Source organism: Chrysemys picta, chromosome 9 (genome assembly GCF_011386835.1).
Source record: "Chrysemys picta bellii isolate R12L10 chromosome 9, ASM1138683v2, whole genome shotgun sequence".
NCBI lineage: Eukaryota > Metazoa > Chordata > Testudines > Emydidae > Chrysemys > Chrysemys picta.
Window position 1 is genome coordinate 34,753,815 of NC_088799.1, and position 22,233 is coordinate 34,776,047.

General features: G+C 41.7%; 2 protein-coding genes across 3 annotated transcripts; both read right to left on the minus strand.

Moving 5' to 3' along the window:
• Positions 1-1,276: 1,276 nt before the first annotated feature.
• LOC103305926 (C-C motif chemokine 20-like) lies at positions 1,277-7,008 on the minus strand. 2 transcript variants are annotated; one of them, XM_042853622.2, is made up of 4 exons: positions 3,365-7,008; positions 2,719-2,833; positions 2,095-2,172; positions 1,277-1,647 (listed from the first exon to the last, which is right to left on the minus strand). In XM_042853622.2, the coding sequence occupies exons 1-4, from the start codon at positions 3,438-3,440 to the stop codon at positions 1,620-1,622; spliced, it is 297 nt and encodes a 98-aa protein (XP_042709556.1). In that variant the 5' UTR covers positions 3,441-7,008; the 3' UTR covers positions 1,277-1,619. The 2 variants fall into 2 exon arrangements, with proteins under 2 accessions (XP_042709556.1, XP_065414038.1); XM_065557966.1 differs by having other exon boundaries at positions 3,104-7,008.
• A 325-nt stretch (positions 7,009-7,333) lies between these two features.
• On the minus strand, positions 7,334-9,776 carry LOC101936400 (C-C motif chemokine 20). Its single transcript, XM_042853620.2, has 4 exons — positions 9,570-9,776; positions 9,180-9,294; positions 8,234-8,311; positions 7,334-7,869 (listed from the first exon to the last, which is right to left on the minus strand). Exons 1-4 carry the CDS (start codon positions 9,649-9,651, stop codon positions 7,842-7,844), a joined length of 303 nt encoding a protein of 100 aa, XP_042709554.1. The 5' UTR covers positions 9,652-9,776; the 3' UTR covers positions 7,334-7,841.
• Between the last annotated feature and the right edge of the window lie 12,457 nt (positions 9,777-22,233).

The window sequence follows — 22,233 nt, forward strand, 5'->3', positions numbered from 1 at the left end:
GGCATTCTGTGTAAAAAAAAATAAAAATTCTGCACACAATATTTTAAAATTCTACAAATTTTATTTGTCAAATAAATGTGGAGGCTCCAGTGTGGCAGTGCGGAGCACAGAGCACAGAGGTGGGAGATCACTGTGCAGCTCCGCCCCGGAGACACAGACTCAGCAGTGAGGCTGCACCCAACCCTGACACAGCACAAGGACCAGGCCTGCCCCAGAAACACCCCAGTGCCCTGCTTCTCTATGCCAAGTGCACCAGGTGTGGGTAAGCAGGCTCAGCAAGACAGGATCCAAGTATAGAAGGGCTTAGTAGGTGGGATCCAGCTGTGGGTCAAGAGGGTTGTGTGTGTGGCAATCTGGGGGCGGGCAGCTCAGTGGGGGATCTGGATGCACAGGAGCTTACTGGGGGGTTCTGGGTGCAGGAGCAATGGGACTCTGCAGGGGGGGTCCAGGTGAAGGTGGTTGGGACTCAGCAGGGGGTGGGGATCTGGGTGTGGAGGATATAGAGCTCGGCAGGGGGATCTGGATGTTGGGGGCTCAGTTGCAGGTCCAGATGCTGGGGGGGGGAAACAAGTGCAGCTGGTTGGGGCTTAGTGGGGTAGGGATTTGGGTACTCATCACAGTGGTCCAGGTGCAGGAGGAGTGGGGCTCATCGTGTGGGGTTCTGAATGCTGGGGGTGAGGCTCGGCGAGAGGGTCTGGGTATGAGGGGGTCTGGATGCACAGGGGTTGGGCAGATGGGGGAGCAGCTCCACATACAGTGATCCCTCCCCCTGCAGCTGAGGAGTGATGGGTGCAGGAAGCAGGTGTGGGAGAGTTTTCAAAGCTTCCTGCAGCCTGGGGAGAAACCGGGGGGGTGGGTCTGACTCAGCCCCAGATGCCATGCAGAGGAAGAGGAAGTCCTGTCCTCCCCAGCCCAGCCGGATCTAGCAGCTGAGCCTGGTGCAGGGTAGGAGCCACGAGCTGGGTCTTCCCCAGTCCTGCCCACAGTGATTTACCTCTCTGCCAGCTGCCCTGTGCACCCAAAACATACTGGTGGGGAGGGCTGCATGACTGCTTTTGTGGCTTTCCTTTGCTTCCCAGTCAGAAAGTCATTTTTCTGTGGGGAAGCAAAGAAATATGTGGGGGACATAAATTCTGCGCATGCACAGTCGCGCAGAATTCCCCCAGGAGTAAATACTTATGTTTCATCCATTGTCTTTATATTAAATATTAACTTTAGCCTATGTTATTTTTCAACAACACTAGAAATTAAGGGAAACGCTTTTAGACAAAAAAAATGAAATGAACAGAATACCCTGTTTTATTTATGCTAATATGCACGAATACACTGTACATTAAACCCAGTAGGGCACACAGTACCCAATACACATGTATCATATTCTATTTTACATAGTAATCAAACATGTAATATATATGGTTGCAAAGAAAAAGAAACTTTTACACAGTGCTTAAGTCAAGCAAACAAGTGATGCAATATGAATCAACTTCAGTAGTTCAATGGTTCCAAAGAAGCCAGCAATAAGTAGATAGCAAGCACACAACAGTGTACAATGAGACGATTCTAACGTAGGTTAGGTTCTGCAGCCCACCTCTCTGTCTACTTCCAGTTCAGAAACTGTCTTACATTGACATCTTCTTGAGCTTTTTGCTGTAAAAATATAGAGAAAAAGCATGGATAAGCTTCTGGTACTACTTTAGTAAGAGGGTCAAATGCATTGCTGGTGTAAACAGGTGCAGCTCCACAGCACTCAGTCGTGCTGCATGAATTTACATCAGCAACTAATTTAGCTAAAGATTTGAAATTTGCGTTTCTCTTCTCCATTATAGTATTTGCAATCTATGGCATTATCCTATCTGGGGTTAGGGGCAAATGGAATACCTGTCTCCATCCTGACCCTATCAGTCCTAAAACAAATGTGCTCCCAACACCCCCTTCTCCTCTGCACAAGAAAAGCAAGAAGAGAGACACGTTTCAAAATGTACCCAGCCATGCTTGTACACCCAGTCCCCTGTAAGAGCTTAGATATGCCACTGTCAGTGGATACTTAGTCACACTCAGTTTTGGCCAGGCTAATAGATTTGAAGGTATTCCTACCTCAGCCAAAGAAGACGCTTCTTCACCCAGTTGTCTTCTGGATTTGCACATGCTTTCAACCCACCCTTTGTGTGGAAACTGGAAGGAAAGGTAGAGGAAATAATGACAATAAGGTTCTGCTATTGAGCCATAAAGAACTGCATTCAACAGAACACTAATTCAATAGTACAAAATGCATGATATGGGTACTCTACTCAAAAGTAGAGGCAGAAGAGTTCAGTTTAACTGTGAAAGGACAATTTAGAATAATGATCACTATTTCACAGAAATTCATTTTCTAGTAATATGAAGTATGTCTTATAGTGCCAACATGGAGCACCTATGCCATTGTCTGTATCTTTGCTTAGCATTTCAAAACACTTGGGACTTAAATGTACAGCATACAGATACTGTGTGAGAATGTGAGTCAAGCACTTTCCTAATATTTATGTCCTATAGGTATAAAAGTTATTTCTACTTTAAATGAATTTTATAGGATTAGATTTCATAGATCCAAATAAGGAAATAACGTTTATTTATGATTAAAGCCATTTCCCCTTTAGTCTAGGTTAAAAGACCAGGTCTTGTGGCGTAAGTACAGATAGTGGTCCATTACAACTAAATCTCTTTCAGCTGGTAACTTACATGATAGCACCGATGTCACAGACTTCATTTGATAACTGCTCTGTGTAGCCATTGATGGTCCGACGAGGTAGCTCAGTTCTCATGTAGGAGAGGCAGCAGTCTTGATTGCTTTGGGCTGAAATGGGGAAAAATGTGTTACAAATAAGTGAAATAGAATTAATTTTCATCCTGTTGGTGGGACAAATACCTCAAATTAAGGCTGTGTGATAATCCCTTTAGTGGGGCTAAGACAGATCTGTAGCGATAGGAAAGCTCATCATAAAAAAAAAAGATTTAAAAGTAAAAATAGCAGTAAATAAACCCCAAGTGTTCAGTGCGGACACCTCAGCTGGCATTGTCAGCAGTGGTGACTAAGATTAATTCTGCACAGAGACAGCTACAGTACCTAAGAAGCGATGCCCAGAATCGGTTGAGTTTGGCTGGAAAGCTTGCACAGCCACTTTCATACTATATCTGTTCTCTGGCACTTTTTATTACAAAATAAAATTAAAGAAAGAAGCGGGGAGGGGAGAGCCCTGCACAACAGTGTAATGCCCTAGGAGACTTGCTGCTACCCTCACAGCTTAAATTACTCAGCGTAATTATCGTACTCCCTACCGATATTTCTGCCTCTAGACATATGGCCCCAAAAGCAAATATTACTCACCCTCAGAAGTGCAGAAGAGGCACAGCAGCCCCACCAAAGAAGCCAGGATAAAGGTCATGCTACTAAAGCCTGTCATTTTCAGCTCAATAGGGGAGTTTACTTAAAGCTTCACTTAAGGTATATCAGAAAATCAGCTGCTCTGAACTGATTACTTTGGCCATGGACAACCTGCTTATAACGTCTGCTCGTGACCTCAGGAAATTCCTACAAGGGTGTGTTCCACTCTCCTTTCGGAGGGTATTTCCTTCAACCGTTCCTTTAGGCTGGTTAACCTGCTTCATGACGTCACAGGCATCAACTCTCTGGGGACTTTTTTCTCCAATAAGGATGGAAAACAAATTTAGCTGACAAGGAAATAAAAAAACCCTGTGAGCTAATGGTTATGTGGGTGAAGCACCTGAACCCTTGTGGGTGTGGGGCCGCAAGCGACAGCAGACGAGACAGAGAGCCCACACCGAAATGAGCTAGTGCTCTGTTAGCTAAATTTTCACAAACCTCTACTCGGCTCATGTCATAACTGCTTTGAATGCCTTTCCCTGGACACCTCTTCCACAGAAAGATCACACATCTTTCTCTCCTGACCAAGCCCCTGTGCAAACTCCCCCCCCACCCAACTTTGGTCCTCTTATTTCTCCTGTTCTCCCTCTGGCTGCCCATCCTTCCTCCCAAGCCTTCTTTCTAATTACTCCATCTCCATGCAGGCCCACATGCCTTCATCCAGGCCACTCCTTATATTTGGAACTCTGTTCTCAGGCACCAAATATTCTCCCCCTCTTCATTCAAATACTTTCTCAAAACATACTTCTCCCATGAGCCCTCTCCAAACACGTCTGTGTCACTTTGTTCTGGGTCCCTTCCTTGTATCTAAGCTGCTTGGGTCAGAAACACTGTCTTCCTGTACAGCTCCAAGTATCACTGTTGGCATGTTCTCCTGTTTGTCTTAGTCTCACATTAGCAAGGGTTGGAACTCTGCAGGGAGTGTGCGTCATAACTGACCTGTGAGGGTGAATGTGGCTAGTTAGGGTACACCCTGAAAAGGAGGGAGGTGGGATTAACCCACTGGGAGCTTTTAGCTCCACTGGAAAAAAAACAGCCCTAAAACCAGTTTAAGCAACTCCTTGAGGATTACCGCTGCATAGAGTTGCCAATCCCCGGCTACTTGGGCCATAGGCAGCCAGCGTAAATTAAAGCAACCCAACTTTATTCCAGAGATGGGGCCAGGATGACCACCACCACAATGGGCACCCATTGTGCTCCTTCCTCAACTCCAAGCAGCATTTGGCTGCAGCTGAGGTGCGTAAAGTTATGCACCTAACTCCATATGTAGGCAACTAAATGGCTTGTTTTCTTAGAGGTGCTAAGCCCCCATAGCTTCTGTTTATTATTTGTACAGCTACCATAGCACTCAAAGTGCTTGGTCAAGAGTGAGGCCACATTGTACTAAAAGATGCTGTACAAACACATGGGAAGATACTGTCCCTATTCTGAAAACAGTGTACAATAACTCACTCCTCATGATTCCTGAACCAGTGCTACCAGAATTACAGTTAACTCCTACATTGGGATGGCCTCCAAAATGATATTTAATGAAGCCTTTCTCTGCCTCTCAATTCTCCATCGCGGAGGAGATGAGAGAACAAAACTACCCATGACAGATGTTAGTTACAATGCTTAATGCACTACTCTAGTAATGAGGGCACTATAAGAACCTCTATAGACTAAAATAAATAATAAAATCATCATGAGGATGTTCACTAAAAGCAGTAATAGCCCTTGTCTCAGTCATTGGTAGCTTGTTTTGAGAGGAAAACTAGGAATCTTAGTTCCCTTTCTTGAATCCCATCTCCTTTAGAATCACAGACAATTAATTTTGTGGTTAAAAATGTATCCAACCTATACTTGGGAGCCATTTAAAAACAGATTAAAAGAAAACAGTAACAAGTACATACAGTTTGGATTTTAGTAAGACTTTGAATATGGAAACCCATGAAATTGTAGCTGAAAACGTCATTCAAATAGGCTTGGATAAAGCCACTGTCATGGGAACTGAAATCTGGCTAAAGAGCTTTAAACAAAGGGTAATGACCAATAACAGACTTTGAGGAGAAGTGTCAAACTGCCACCAGATGCTTCTTGTGGTTTAAATACTGTAAAGGAATCTCTAAGATGATATTTAGTCAAAAGCCTGAAATTCAGGGAGAGGGGAGGTGTGGCGCTATTTTGGTGGCCAAGAGGGAACAGATCCAGATTGAGATAAAAGATTAGCATTCAGGGAAGGAAGCAGAGGACATAAAGAGAGATGGGGAAATGAAACGGTGATTAAATTAACCAAAGGAAACAGTTAGAAAGGTAAAGTCTAGACAGAGTTCGGATAAGACTTAATTAAAAATAGGATCTAGAAATATAATGAAGAAAAAAAACAAAAGGATCTGTAGGTAAACCAAAAATTCAAAGTCAACAATGAAGATGGATTTCTTAATAGTAGTAAGTTAGAACTAGATCATGGTCACAGACTCATTTATAGCCAGAAGGGACCATTTTGATAATCTTTTCTAGTTTCTAAGAAGATTGAAATACAGGAGATCTCTGAATAGAGCAGGCCGTAGATTTTACCCAGCAATTCCTGCTTCTGGCCCTAGTAACTTGTGATCCCCCACTGAGTTCAATGGGAATTTGCTACGGATATCAACAGGATTTGCCCCTTAAAGCAGAGAGTTTCCACACCTTGGGAAGAATTATCCCACACCACTGAAGTCTCAACAGAGGCTCCTGTCAAGGACTGTTATAGTCATGTAGACCTTGTCTACATAACCACTCTTACTCAGCCTTCGAACAAGTTAGGTTTCATGATGGGCTCTAACTAATGGAAACTGTATTATAATTATTGTGAATGTGCTCAGAGCCCAAGAAAGGTGTTTATAATTATATCTCAAAATAAATTAATAAATCTCTGAACATGGCTTGTGTCAACATATAATTGGCTTATTACTCATTTAGTAACTGATGCCCTTGCCCAAGCCCTTGAGTGGTACATGAGTCTCTTCCTGTAAGCAGTTCATAGCACAGCGCCCGATAGCGCACTGCAGCATGGCTAACCTGTGGGAGTGAGTTAAACGAGAGGAAATCTCTGCAAAGTGCTCTTCACAGAGACTGCTTCCTGGTCAATCCACTGAGGTACAGGTCTTGCCACCCACCCCCAACCAGCGAACAAGCCATGAGACTGTCCTGTGAAGATATGTACACTGCTTTTTTAAAACTATAGCACAAAGCCAGGCAGGAGGGAGCAGGCAGAGGTCAGTGGGACTGCTCCTGTGCATAAAGTTATATATGTGCTTATATCTTTGGTGGATGGAAGCCTGGTGCCTCCCAGAGAGCCAGCTCTGAAGAGTTGCTGCTTGGACTAAAAAGGTGACTAGTTATATATGCTTTTCGACATTTGGCTGGTTTGGTTTTCAAAGCAGCATCGCCATTACATTATCAAGAAGCAAAGATCGATGGTAGCCTCCATCCCTGAGGTGTTTTTTCCCCTCCTAAATATATTTAGAGACTGGCAGAGGAACTCTCTCAATTTGACTCAGGCAAGATCAGACAAAGAACAGCTGGTCACATGGAACTGATATGCAGTAGATAGCTGCTTTTTTTTTTTTTTTGTGGGAGGTGGGAGAGAGTTATATATATATATATATATATATATATATATATATATATATATATATATATATATATATATATATATACACACACACACACACACACACACACACACACATATATATGTATATACACACACGCACGCACACACACACCATGATGTCTACAACTTTCCTAATGCAAATGTAGAGTGAAACAAAAGAGGCATCCATTGTCATTTACAGATGTAGGATAGATAAAGAATGGTCCGGTCTTGATGTTCTGGAACACAAGGGCTTTTGATTTCCAGGGAATACAATACATTGCCAATAAAACAAGTCTCATTTTGGATTTTTAATGTAATTTTTAAAGTTTCCACAGACTCCACTTTCTCTCAAGCACATGTTTTTACAGTAGTCTAAAAATATTTAATCCATTTGTTCTTGATCACATTACTTAGAATTAAAAGGGAACAGCTTTTGGCACAAAAAATGCCTATGATGTAACAATAAATAGAATAAATTATCAATTTTCCTTATGCTAAATAGCACAAATGACATCCAAATGCTCTAAACCCAATAGGGCACATATTTTGTATAATAGTTTAAAACAGTTTTCTTCTTTACACAGTAATCAAATATTGTATATTAGCAAAGAAAAGCAACTTTAACAAAATGCTTAAGTCAAGCAAACAAATGATGCAATATGAATCAACTTCAGTAGTTCAGTGGTTCCAAAGAAGCCAGGAATAATGGTCAGTAAGCACACATCGTGTACAAAGAGATGATTCCAACCTAGTTTAGGTTCTGCAGCCGCCTCTGTGTCTGGTTCCATTTCAAAACCCACATTACAGTGACATCTTCTTGAGTTTATGGCTATAAAAAACAATGAGAACACATGAATAAGCAGTAGGGGACCACTTCAGCCATGGTGTGAATTTTGGATTTCTCTCCCCCTAGTACAGCTCTTGCTATTAGTCAATAACAGGGTATCTCAGGTGGGAGAGGCCAGCATATAAAACTTCTATCCCTATGCCTAGCACTATGAGGGCTTAAAAAATTTTCAACCAGGTCCAGCAGGAGAAGGGAGGGAAGAGAGATTCACACATTTTCAAAAATGTATTCTACATGTGCATAGCTGGTTCTCTCAATGCCAGCAAGAATATAGCTCTGTTACTGCCAGTGGATACTCAGACACATTCTGTTTTGACCAGATTAATAGGTTTTAAACTACTCCTACCTCAGCCAAAGAAGATGCTTCTTCACCCAGCGGTCTTCTGGATTTGCACAAGCTTTCATTCCATTCTTTGTGTGAAAACTGGAAGGAAAGGTATGGTAAACAATTATAGTTACTTCCTTCTATTAAATCCCTTAGGGCTACAGTGAGCAGAATAGAAACAGTTTATGGCTGCTCCATACAAAGCAGCAGCAGGTTTCATAGAGGAGGCGAATTAGGATCTCCTTTTCATCCTCACTCATACTATGGGCACAAAGAGACATCCAATTAAATTAAAAGGCAACGATTAAAACTGATCAAAATTGATTTCTATATTTTTTAATCATAGTGCACAATTATGTTGAATTCATTGGTACCAGATGTTGAGGCAAAGAACTTAGCTGAATACAAACAACAATTAGATATTTCTCGGAATTGTGGGAAGAGCTACAATTAAACTAGATGGTATAAAAAATATGAGGGATCTCAACCCTCATGTTTCAGGATATAAGAGATCCACTAACTACTTTGAGTTGGGAAGAAACTTCCCCCACAAGAATAGTATTGCTTAAGTGTCCCTTATGGGATGGGATGGAGGGGAGGGGTGTTAAATGTTCTTTTGAAACCATTGTTGGAGGCTACATCAATCTACATTAAATGGACCACTAGTCTGATCCCATGTGGCATTTCTTAGATTCCTAAACAGGCAGGTTTATATTTATTTTGTACAGACATCCTGTAAGAATGTGAGTTAATGGTCCCTTCCTAATAGTACATTATAAAACTTAAGAGTATTTGTATATTAAGTGAACTTTATAGGACAATTTTCCTTTTGAAAAAGATAAAGACAGTTTATTTATGGTGGTCAAAGCATTTCTGTTTTCAATCACACAAAAGTCCAAAGGCTAATTCTTGCCTGGCAGTGAAAGTACTGATCATGTGACTGAACTTCTTCTGACTGGTAACTTACATGATAGCATTGATGTCGCAGACTTCACTGGATAGCTGTTCTGTGTAGCCCTTTATGACTCCTCGAGGCAGCCGTACTGCGGAGTAAGAGAGGCAGCAATCTTGATTGTTTTGTGCTGAAATAGAGGGGAAAAAAGAATACTTATTTAGGAATGAGAAAAATAAAGTTAGGACTATAATTTAATCCTGCCCAGAATACAACATTGACAAATCCCTGAACATTGAATTCCACTAGAATTGGAAGGAAAGTCCTGCCCACCATGTAGTTTAATTCTCTGGGACACCTCCCACCACCCTACAGGCACACCTCGGTTTGCTTGACGTGCTCCAGAGCAATATTCTGAGCCCATGAAATCAAATCAGAGGAATGAAACAATCCAAGATCACTCACCTTCAGAAGTGCCAGACAGGTACAACAGCAGCAGCCCCATCAAAGAAGCCAGGATCAAGCTTCTGCTGATAAAGTTGGTCATTTTCAGTTCAGTAACGTTTTACTATAGTCTACACTTCAAATGTATCAGAAAACTGGCTGCTCTGATCTGGTGACTTTGGCTCCAGATAACCTGCTTATATTGCCAGCTGGAGACCTCAGGGAATTCACCTTTGGGTGTGTTCCAGTTTTCATCATGGGGTTTTCCCTCAGCAGTTCCATTGTGCCAGCTACTTTTTAAAGTTAACCTGCCCCATGCTGTTGTCATAGGCAGCAGAGCTCTTTGGGGATTTTTTCTCTAACTAGGTTAGAGAGAAAATTCAGGCCAAATTAAAAAGGAAATACACGTTCTTGCATATAGTTCTGTGGGTGAAGCACATGAGTACTTTGTGGGGGTGAGACTGAGTTGCAAGGTGAGGAAAATGAGAAAGTCTGTTACAAATAGGAGCTGTGTCTTTGTTTGCTGAGTTCTAATTTAATAAACCTAATTTTTGAAAAGGCTAAGAGGGTCTGGCTGTTTAGAGTTCTGTTTTGCCTTACAGCACAGCCTTTATCTTCTGCCAGTTTATTGTCTGTCTAAACTGTTCTACCTGCATCAGATTTAGATTGAAAGTAACTTGTGCATTATGTCTGGAGCTCAATAAATAATAATTGTATCCTACCATCATTCCATGTCTAGTCACACTATATATTTCAATGGCTCGTGAATATCCACATGGAGCAAATAAAACCTGAAAAGCATTTGGCGAGCGTCCTAGAGTGCCTACGTCACCAGTACAAAATAAATCTAAAACAGGTGAGTTATTACTGAAAGCTGTTACGTTGCCAAATGACACTGGAAGGTATGTTACATTAATTTGGTGGTCTCCGTCCATTTCCCAGTCACTAGGCATCCACCTCAGTGGTATCCCACCACAGCTGATATGTTCAGTAGCAGAGAACACTGTATTGGCATGCAAACTAGACTACAATGTTACCTGAAGAGATGCTCTCTTCAAGTTAAAGGTAAGGGATTTTGACAGGCACAGAGTAACATTTGAGGAAACTTGCATGCTTATCCTGTTCATAAGATACAGTCCTTCCATTCTCCAGGGCCATCAATCCATCACCTTCCATGAGCATTAAATTCACATTATTTTTTTAAATCTGAAAAGCTGCACCCTCTCCAGAATATTTTTTAAGTCTTCCATTTTTCTTTTTTAAAATGCCTGCTCATTGCTAATGTGAATGCATTCTCTTTCATTGGGCCAATAACATACTATTACCATCCACAGCAGGGCAGATCCTAGACTGCATTATGGTAGCTTTGCAATGTGTGTGGGGATCTTCGTGTGTAGCAATGCTCTGACCAGCTGTCAGCACAGCAATATGCCAGGCAAAGGGATCACAGCTATGATGATCTCTGAAACATAACTGCTTTATGGGTCTCAATCAGGTGCGATGAAAATAAAACAACATTGCTGCTCCTGTTGAAAATGCTCCCTCCCTGGGGTGTCATATCAATCAGCACTAGCCAATACTATGATGTAGTTTTACTAAAACTGCATCTTGGACACTGCACTTGAGAGGATATAAATCCAGATGGCAACACTTACCAAATCTTGAGGCAGATTGGATTGTTTAACATAAGAACAGCCACACCAGGTCAGACCAATGGTCCAACTAGCCCAGTATCCTGTCTTCTGACAGCGGCTTTGGAGGGAATGAACAGAACAGGCAATCAAGTAATCCATACCCTGTCATCCATTCCCAGTTTATGGCAATCAGAGGTTAGGGACACCCAGTGCATGAGGTTGCATCCCTGACAATGTGGCTAATAACTATGGAGGGGCTTAAATATGCCACCTATCTGTGAACCGCCAAACAGTCCTGTATTCAAGGGTTGGGATAATGGCAGGTATTGACAAGAAGCAGGTACATATAACAAAGTTTGCTGGGTTTCATAGGATTCTGCAGATCTTTTTTTTTTAAATGGTAGTCACATAGCTTCCATGAAATTTGCACACACTTTCCTGCACAAACCTGCTAGGGTTTTTATTTGTTTTTTGTTTGTTTTACTGGTAGTCACTACTCAGATCTCTCCCAAGCCACCTCTCTAGGGCCAATTAATCAAAGGAAAGGAAATTCTATTTGGAACATTCCATGCAGCCTAAAGACTTAGAACACTAACACCCATGTGCTTGTTAATGAGCTTTGCACCTTCATTCTACTTTAGCACAAGAAACAAATGCACAAAACTTGTGCAGTCTAGACTGACCACACAAAAAAGCACATACAACTATACCAAACAAGTGTTAGCCATTTGCAAACTCGGTGTGGAAACAAATCATGTTTCAACCTTTATTCCAAAATCTGCATCCTAACTGCAACTATTTATGCTGGCGGGGATGGTTTAGTAGTTTAAAACTCAGGCTGAAAATACCTAGATTGCCAGGAATCACAGGTTCATATACTAGAAAGGCTGATTCAACTCATCCTTTTGAGATAGAAATCTTGAGTTCTATTAAGTTAACTATTAGATATGGAAGGGGCTGCCCAATTTCCATACAAACGTACAGTAGTGTTTGCTCCAGCATCCTTGGCCAAAATTCCCCACTCTCCCCAGTGTGGTGCATGGAAGCCCAGAGCTGGGTTTCAATAGTACTGTATATATGACAGCTGATTTTCAGCCATACTGAAAATCAGGTTGATCATTTTTAAAGTACTTTGGGATTGATGGCATTATATAAATATATTAGATTAAACAGACTAAGCCATTCTATCTTTGCTTTGTTCAAGAAGTTCATTACTATTAGAAAAGACTTTGAACATTACGTATTGAACTAGCAATCCTCATCCCCTAACTCCTTCTAGTTTTCATTATAGAAAAGTGAAGTCTTCGGTTATTTTAGGCATTTCCTAAGCACCTTATCTTATCAGAAACCTTATCTTCTTACTCCTCTATTAGTGCCATGCAAATCAACAGTACAGAGTAAATAATAATTAAAACAATTCCTAAAAAAGCAATCCATCAGATTTACCACTGGGGAACATTCTCTTTCCTGGTAATGTATTTTTTTTTCAATATGGCATTTGTTTAACCTAACACTTTAGATTAACACAATACAGGGACTCACAATCAGGATCTTTGTCCTTTGAACGTGTATACTTGTGTGCAGGGTATTTCTAATGACTTCAGTGACTTATTTGTGAAATGTCAGGGGTGTTGGAAACAACACAAAAGGGAATTGAAGCTGCAGGCCAAGGTAAATAGCATGTCAAGGTACTGTTGTGGGCCAGATCTGGCACTATCTGAGGTTTCAAGTTCAACAATGCAAACAGAAACGTATCAAAAAGAGGAAGCAGTGTTTGAACTGTGGAAGAAATCCTTGTATGAAAAGACCCTCTTTTCCCCTTTCAGCCCCTCACTCTTCCCACACACATTCTCACCTCAAACCCAAAGTTCTCTCTTATCTCCAACACCTTCGTCATGGGTCCGTCACAGGCTTAAACTGGATTCCCTCACCTCAACCAACCCTTCCTCCTTTTGTTGGTTTTCTAGCAGAAACATGAGAAAATATTAATAGAAGATAATTTTACATCCTTCAAGCTATGTGTGTTCTCATACTCTTTATATTCCTTCCCCCCACACACACCCCACCCTTGCTTTCTTAATAATTTCCTTTTGTTCTCTCATTTCTGCAAGATTTTTTCACCGTTATTCTGTCTTCTCTCTTTATAATTTTTTCTCTTTACCTTTTTTGGTCTCCTTTTCTCTTTCCCTCCCCCTCATCTTATTCTCCCCTTTCCTTAATTTTCTTCATCTGTCTCTCCCCACTTTCCCTCCCTAATAGTCTCTCCCCTTTCCTCACTCCACATTTTCTCTCTTTTCCCATACAGACCGTACCAAACTCTGATTTTCCTTGCTGTTGCCCTAAGGTATACCAGATTAACAGGTTGCAACTCTCCAGCGTCTTCAGAACTTTCCTCTCTCTTTTGTTCCAGTGGCTAATAGGAGGGTTGGTGAACGGGACAGATCCCCAGACTCTCTGCAACAAGACCTCTCCACCATGCAAAATAATTAGCCACTACATGCAGGCGATAAGTGCTAATGTCCTATACCGACTCAGTTCGAGCTCTAAGAGGGAAAATGCATTAGAGAAAAGTAGTCCGTTCCAGTTGGGTAAACAACTTTAAAAGTAAATAGTGGAGTACAACAGAGGATGATTGTGGCAGTTGGGAGGTGAGCAAGTTTGGGACTCTTGCCCAGAACAATTCACAATCCCCTCCTGTCTCCCCAATGCTGGAAATATTCCTTGATCCCTAGCACATTATTGCCATGTGATCCACCTCCCCACTTTAATCATGGGCAAGGATTCAGTTTTTACTACAGAAAATGACATGGTGAAAGAAAACCCAACATCACAAATTTCTAATTCTAAATTCATACATTTAACTCTCACACATGCATGCTTGCTTTTGTGTAAGACTGGTAAAAACTGATCTATCAGAAATACCACCATTGATTCCTCCAGTGTCTGTAAGACAAACTATATTTTTAAACACCAAACTTCTGAAATTGTGGCTGTAATTTTTCATGTACAATTTTTTGCTCACATAGGCAAATTAGGTAGACCTGTAACTACTCTATTTGCACACGCAAATGCAGTTTCTGTAGGCAAATCCAAATTTGGGCCCATGAAAAATTGCACTTGCAAAAACATAAGTTCACAGGCCTGAACTTGTGATTTTAGAGAGCAGTTTGAGGTCCCACTGAAAACATGGGCAATATACTTGACTGCTATGCCTCGTTATAGCATCCCAAGACAAAAATCATCCAGATCTGAGGCTTCCGCATTACACGTTAGCTTCTTAGGAGAGAGATGGAGGAGAATATTAATGATGTCTATCAGTTTGTTTGACAGCGTGTAGCTATGTACCTCTACAAAGGCTCTTTGGAGTTACTATACACTTGTAGCATCTATTAATGACCTCCCTTGATTATACACAGTTGTGATAACTTGACCTATATGCTAAATAAAGATGAAAAACCTGCTGACAAGCTGATTTGGCTGCAGCAGCTTACCTGACCTCCTGGAGAGAGAGAGAGAGAGAGAGAGAGAGAGAGAGAGAGAATGCTTATTGGATTTATATGAAGCAACAGAGGGTCCTGTGGCACCTTTAAGACTAACAGAAGTATTGGGAGCATAAGCTTTCGTGGGTAAGAACCTCGCTTCTTCAGATGCCTTACCCACGAAAGCTTATGCTCCCAATACTTCTGTTAGTCTTAAAGGTGCCACAGGACCCTCTGTTGCTTTTTACAGATTCAGACTAACACGGCTACCCCTCTGATTCTGGATTTATATGTTTACTTCAGCTCCACAGTATGCTGGTTTCTATTGCACACTTCCACACCCTGAGCTGCTGCAAATAAAATGCTTTAGAAGGTGGATAGTAGACCAGGAAGAAGGGAAGCAGAAAGGGGAATTCCCTACTGTAATTTCCAAGTGGGCCTGTTTATGATTCCTTTGTTGCACAAAGGCCAGATAAAGTAAGTTAATTATAAACATAATGATGATGAAATCTGGAGCAGGTTTCAGGTCTGAAATTCCCCTGGCCCTTTTCTCAAGAGCTCTCTCATGTCAGGTGTTGGATAATTTAGTTCTGGTGCTGTAATAGAATAATTATAGTAAAACTAGTACCATAGGTACTAGGCTCTAGGTATTTACACAGCCCCATTTCCATAGGACCTGAGCACCTAATCATTAAACTTGCCTTTTAAAATGAGAATAAAGTGTTATCACATCAGAGAGGATTAGAATAGGATTTACAATAGAAATACTGAGAGACAAGATGGATTTGATGCAATTTCGGGACAAACTCTGTTTGTTCAGAGGAATTCACACTATGTCAAAAGAGAAGGTTATGAATTCAGTGATGGCCTAGAACTGAGTGGACACCCCAGAGCTCTCAGGAAGCACTACCCGATAACGATTTGCATGTCAGGCACACAAACTTTCAGTGCTGGGTGTGAAACTTCTGGCAGCTTAGCCCCAGATTATGCAATATCCTGCTGGGAAATTTCAGTATCTCTGACACTCTGAGTCTGGTGAAAAACCCACCCAGGCCTGCAAAATATAACAGAATAGATATTGCACTTTAGTCCAGAAGAGATTTTAATGAGTTTTGGATGATGCTGAATAATGGCCATTTTTGTATAGATGCAACTGCAGAGAAAAAGGTTTCCTTTCGGAAGAGTTCGAGTGGACACACGATGCACTGTTCTCAGGCCACAATAAAAGATTTTGCATTTACAATTAATGAAGGAATTTTAGGGGTTGATCCTGCAAACTGTTACCCGCTGGAGTAATCCTTATTCATTTGCGTAGATTCACAAAAGTCAATGAAACCACTCACAATGTAATGACTATTTACTTAAGGAAAAGTATACAGGATTGAATCCTTATTGATTAATAATGGATGACAGGAAAAATAATTCTGAATGGGGTTTCACATAACTCCCATTTACTGCTTGGAAAATGTGTGCAACTGCCACCAGGAAAAGAACCAAAGGTATGGTTTCTTATCATTAACCTTGTACCTTCAAAAGAAGAGTATAAACAATCTGTATACGTTGCTGGCCCTGCACAACCCACCTCAGTTGATATCTCAAATTTCTCTCCCTGACTTCACTCCTCTCCTTCCCCGCATCTCAAAGCAGAGTCCCAGTCTTAAAAATCCTTCTCACAACCCAAGAATTACCTCCTGTTTGCGCCATCTCACCTTTAAAGGTCTATCCCTGTGCCAAAGAGTGTTGGGTGTGACTTCTTTTGGAGACAAATCAACTTCAACCTGGCAACTAGAACAATTAAACTGTGAGGCAAAGGGGGGTTGTTCCCACATTCCAGTGGCTGAGTTCACACTTCTGCAGCATTCCCAGCACAGGGAATTATGAAAGAAACATTAAGCCCAGAGATGGTCTTGGAAAGAAAATTCTCTAGATACAAAGAGTTCAAACTACTCTGCATGAAACCTAGACAGTCTGTGAAACGACTGGTACTATCTATATTTAATAAATGAGAATTTGAATACTTGACCATACTGGAGTCTCCATCCAGCAAGCCCAGCAAGATAGTGCTGATAAAAGCCACAAAATGCTAGTCACATGCTGCAGATATTTAGACAGAGAGAAAGGGCAAGGAGTTCACAAGAATTATAGCTATTCTACATTTTGAGGATTTTGTCAGCAAACACCCAGGAGCCATCATTCAGGGGCATTTGTGGGCCATAAGTGGCAGATTGACAAAGATACCAGCCCCATGGTGTCCCAAGACAATGTGGCAAAATCTGTTTTAACAGAGGCTTTTACCAGGATCACTATTAATTTCCATGTTCCTCTTTGAGTAGAATGTTGAAATTTTGTGTACTTTCCCTTATGGAATGCTAAGAAAGGTCCAAACTTGTTTCTCCCTTTAGTCTTTTCCATCATGGGTTACGTTACGCGAACCTCAATCTAACAATTTACAGAAAAAAATCTATTATGTTATTCAGTGAAACAATTATTTTGCGGTTGAAGCCTTCAATTAGGAGAAATTAAGAATTTTTTTTCTCACTCGCCAGGGCTATTTAATGTCAAAAAGGAGCACGAACGCCACGGGTGCCAAATCCAATAGCCAGGTCCACCCAAGAGACAGACTGCTGTCCTGTAATGACAAGAAGTGGTCATTGTAACAAGTGGTCAATGTGGTTTTCCATTGTAACAAGTGGTCAATGTGGTTTTCCAGTAGTCAAGTGTGGCTTATAATTGGTGCTGCTTTCTATGATACAGGAACATTGAACTGCAATTCTTCAAACAAACCATCTCAGATGATTTCTTCTGAGATTTCAAAAGGAGATTAACCTCAGATATTCTTATTTAAAACTCTGGGGCAGTGGCTCTCCACCTTTCCAAACAACTGTACACCTTTCAAGAGTCTGATTTGTCTTGTGTACCCCCAAGTTTCACCTCCCTTAAAAGTTCCTTGCTTACAAAATCAGACATAAAAATACAAAAGTGGCACAGCACACTATTACTGAAAAATTGCTTATTTTCTCATTGCTACCATATAATTATAAAATAAATCAATTGGAATATAAATACTGTACTTACATTTCAGTGTATAGTATATAAAGCAGTATAAACAAGTCATTGACTTTATGAAATTTTAGTTTGTACTGACTTTGCTAGTGCTTTTTATATAGCCTGTTGTAAAACTAGGCAAATATCTATATGAGTTGATGTACCCCCTGGAAGACCTCTGCGGTGTACATGTACCACTGGTTGACAACCACTGCTCTGGGGTACCACACTGTATAATTGGAAGCATGAATGAAGGGATATTTGAGGGAGGATGGAGGAGTTCCAAAGAATTTTCTTGGAGCATTTGGGAAAATTCCATCATCCACAAAAGGACTTCACACAGTGCTGTCTGTTTGAAAGTGGTGCTGCTTTGGGGTCTGGTCTCGAGGCCCTGGTAGTGAAGGGCATATTAAATCAGATCCTTCCACATAGCCAAATAATATTAGCACCAGAAGAACTGAGAGTGTCTTGAGGGGCACACACTGACTTTTAAACAAATATCCCAGCCAATCTGAAGAGGAATTTAGTATGGTACAATACTACTCATGTCTCACCCTATGTAGCCCTTGTAATATGGGACACTGGGAAAGAAGGTGTGATAGCAATAGATACATGTCCTCATTACAGCTCTGATGGCTAGCTCACCACATGCACTGCGTCAGCCAAAAGAACTGTCATCCTGCTGCCTTCTTCACTTCCTGAGTGTGTGCATGGTGAATCAAAGAAGCTATTTCCCTCCATGTGTTTAATATTGAAGATTCACTTTAAGGCCAAAAAAGACATACAAGAAGAGGTGCTAACCTCAAATTCCACCTATAAAGGTGTTTTGCGAATCCAGAGAGTTTCTCCGCCTAATATTAAGTGCCCCAGGTAAAACAACAGTGCATTTTGCCGGGGTTGGTGGGTAGGATGAACAGATGAAGGAACACACACACCCACACAATCTGTCAGCAAGAAGATTTACTTAGAAAACTTTATCAGGTTTTTCCTACCACCTCACCCCTTTAGTGCAGTCCACAAGTCACTATTTGTGACTGTTCACGATGAACTACTTTAGGTACAATTTTCTTTTGACCTAATTATCATTTCCTTTCACTACCCTTGTTTAAAATTAGATCAAGACAGCACGTAGCCCAAACTAGTCTGCAAACAGATATAGTATTCCTATAATAGATACACATAAGGTGGCACATGCCACCAGGCTCAGCTATAGAGCAGAGATCTCCAGCAGGAGGCATTTGGTTGCCTTTTCCCAAATCATAATCCACACCCTATTCTAGAGCTACCAGGTCTGCATAGGAGAAGTAGCTGTTGCTCACGCCCTACCCTCTTCTGAAGATAGCAAGTTAATAGTGGGAAAACCACTAGCAACCCTCTTCTACGGTTAGGAATTTTATACCATGCTCATCCTCATATCATCTTGAGTACCTGACAAATTCTAAAAGCAAACACAAGCAATTCCTCATTCCCTCTCTACACTACCCAAAGAAACATTTTTTGTTTCTCTATTTTTTGTTGTGGGAAGGCTGAGTTGAAGACAGAAATGGTTTGGTATTTCTACCCAAAGTAGGGAGATTCGTGGTGATTCCTCAGAGCTGCTGTTCATAGGATTCTCTAGTGATTCGAAATAAAATTTTCCAGCATCACGAAAGCCATATTTATCCTTATATAGAAATTATACATTATTTGCATTAGCAAAGGGGGTGGAAGAAGGGGCGTTAGAGCCCTCATTCTGCTTTCACCCATGCTTTGCAGTGAGGATTCAGGTTAAATCATTCAAATGCTGGGTGGCTCCCAGCCACAATGCCCACGTGCCCAGGACAGACAAGTTCTCCCACAAATCAGTGGGAAAGGATCAGAGCACCTCCGCTTATTGAGGCACAAAGTACCATGGATGTGCCCCTGGGAGTCTTAACAACAGACAGATGAGTGCAGCACCAGTAAGGACACAGTAACGTGGGTATGGCTTTACAAGATAGCTGCCCAGATCCAGGTCCCAATTACCTGAGTTAACTCTGCAGAGAAAACATACCCTGACAGAAGACCAGCCAACAAGCTGCTTATATTCCTAAATAGGTTACCGAGATAACAAAGTCCACCTGCTTTGGCCAACAAAGTCAGTCAGAAGCACAGCAGCTTTCCCTCAGCCCAGCCTGGTTCTGGAGGTGGGGTGGGGGAGAGGTGATAGTTCTCTCATAAACCCATAGGACTGGCTAAGGATCAGATTAAAATGGCAACACCAGTCTACCCAGATCCCATGGGGGCAGTACTTGGCTTCATTGCTGGTGGTGTAGACACATCTCTGCACGGTTTAATGGGCTGATGAGATTTCTCTCCAGAAATCAAGATAAGGTGCTTTTGGCCTAAGACCGTTCCCCAAATGAGCCTGGAAAGGCCAATAGACCCCCACAGATGACTGACTCGAGTCTTGCCTTTCAGTTATAATGCACCCGAATAAACATAAAGGGCATAAAATTTTATTCTCCTTTTTTCTCACACTAAACAGAGACAATCATCACCATCCTCATCAGGGCAGTTTCCAAAACTTCTGAAATAATTGGTTGATCCTCTTAAGATATGTCTCCGCTGCAATTAAAAACCTGCAGCTGGACTGTGCCTGCTGACTCGCGGGGCTCAGGCTAATGGGCTGTTTATTGTGGTATAGACATTAGGGCTTGGGCTGGAGCCCAGGATCTAGGACCCTGTGAGTTGGGAGAGTCACTGAGCTCAGGCTGCAGCCCAAGCCCAAATGTCTACACCGCAACTACACAACCCCTTAGCCCAAGCCCCATGAACCTGAGTCAGCTGGCCAGGCCAGCCATGGTTGTCTACTTGCAGCGTAGACATACCCTTAGAGATGTGTGAAAGTTCAGCTGGGGGAGAGGGAGGAAGTCATGTGAACATTTTCTCTGGAATCCATGCACAAGGTTCACAGCCAGAGTCTTCCTGGTGTTCTGGGTTCAAACACACCAAATACAAGCAAAAATTCCATCAAAACTATGAGTTCTCTTTAAAATGCTGCAAAACTTATGTGGTCTCATTTCAAATCCATGTCAGCCCAAATTTACTTAAAGCTCAGACCTGGCTTGTTTATATTGAACCAACGGTGGCTGAATTTTGATTGTGTGACAGATCCTAGAAACCAGTCAGATTTGCAGAGTTTGGCACTGATTTACAAACATGTCCTACTGTTCTACTTACTATCGTTTAGCAGCTGTAGTTTGTCCCCACAGAAATTCTTGGCCTGATGCTGCAATCCTTATGCAAGCAAACAAGCCAGTCTCCAGCTCCCTTTACCTGGGAACTGTCTGAAAGAAAGTGAAGAATGAAACCAAAGAAAACCCATAAAAATAAATATTACTAAAAGTGCACTGTCAATAACAATACAGGTATCTGAGAGAACACCTTCTGCTGTGCAAGCTGCAATACACCCCTTACTAGTTACAGGGATGACAAAATTGCTTAATTCAGTGTTTCTCTCAGTTAAGGAAGAAGAATGGAAATTATTTTTTTAAAAACCACGCATTGAATTCAGAGTAACAACTGAATGATAGGTGCAATATCTGGCCTTAATAGAAAACACTTACCTACTTATGTATCTTAAAATGCTAAAACCTACATTTGCACATAAATCTGAAAATTATTTCAGTTGAATTTATTCCCCATTTTACCTCTCAGAAACAAATGTGCCTAGACTGGCTGGCTAGATATTTTGAGGCTCAGTTAGCTACTTTGTATAAAGCACTTTAAGAACCTCAGATGAAACTTGTTAAAGTGCAAGGTATGATTATTTCCACATCTCTATATGTACCTTATGCAAAACACCTTGCGACTCTAAGGATATGTCTGCACTTGGAATTGGGGTGTGATTCCCAGCTTGCATAAACATAGTCATGCTAGCTCTCATCCAAGGCAGCACGCTACAAATAACAGCACAGCCACAGTAGCACAAGCAGCAGCAGCCCAGTTTCCGTCCTGAGTATGCTCCGTGCCACCACTCATCACGGCCCCGCTACTGCAGCTACACTACTATTTTTAGTGTACTAGCTCAACAAGAACTAGTGATAGCATGTCTGCATGAGCCGGGAATCTCTCTCTCTCTCTCTCTCTCTCTCACACACACACACACCCCGAGTTCTAAGTGTAGATGTAGCCTAAGGTGCTATGTACAACCAGACTTATCAGGGTACGGTTGCCCAGGGAGCAGAAAGTGAAAATAGCAGGTGGTTGTGAGACGGACATTTAGAAAAAGTATATCACCCAGAGACTTAAAAGTAGCTTCCCCAGGAGTAAAAGCATGTGAATTTGTTTGGGTCTAAAAAACCTAGGGAAGAGGCAGTTGAATCCCCATGACCAGTTGAACCCTAGTTGCCCGGCAACTGCCTTTGTGTGGACCCATACAATCTTCTAAGGCACTAGAGCTACTGGGCCCTTGGTTTATGTGTAGGTTTAAAAGTCCAATCGGTGGCACACCTCCCAGAAGCAGCGGCATGTTTCTCCAGCTCCTAGGCACAGGAGCAGGCAGGG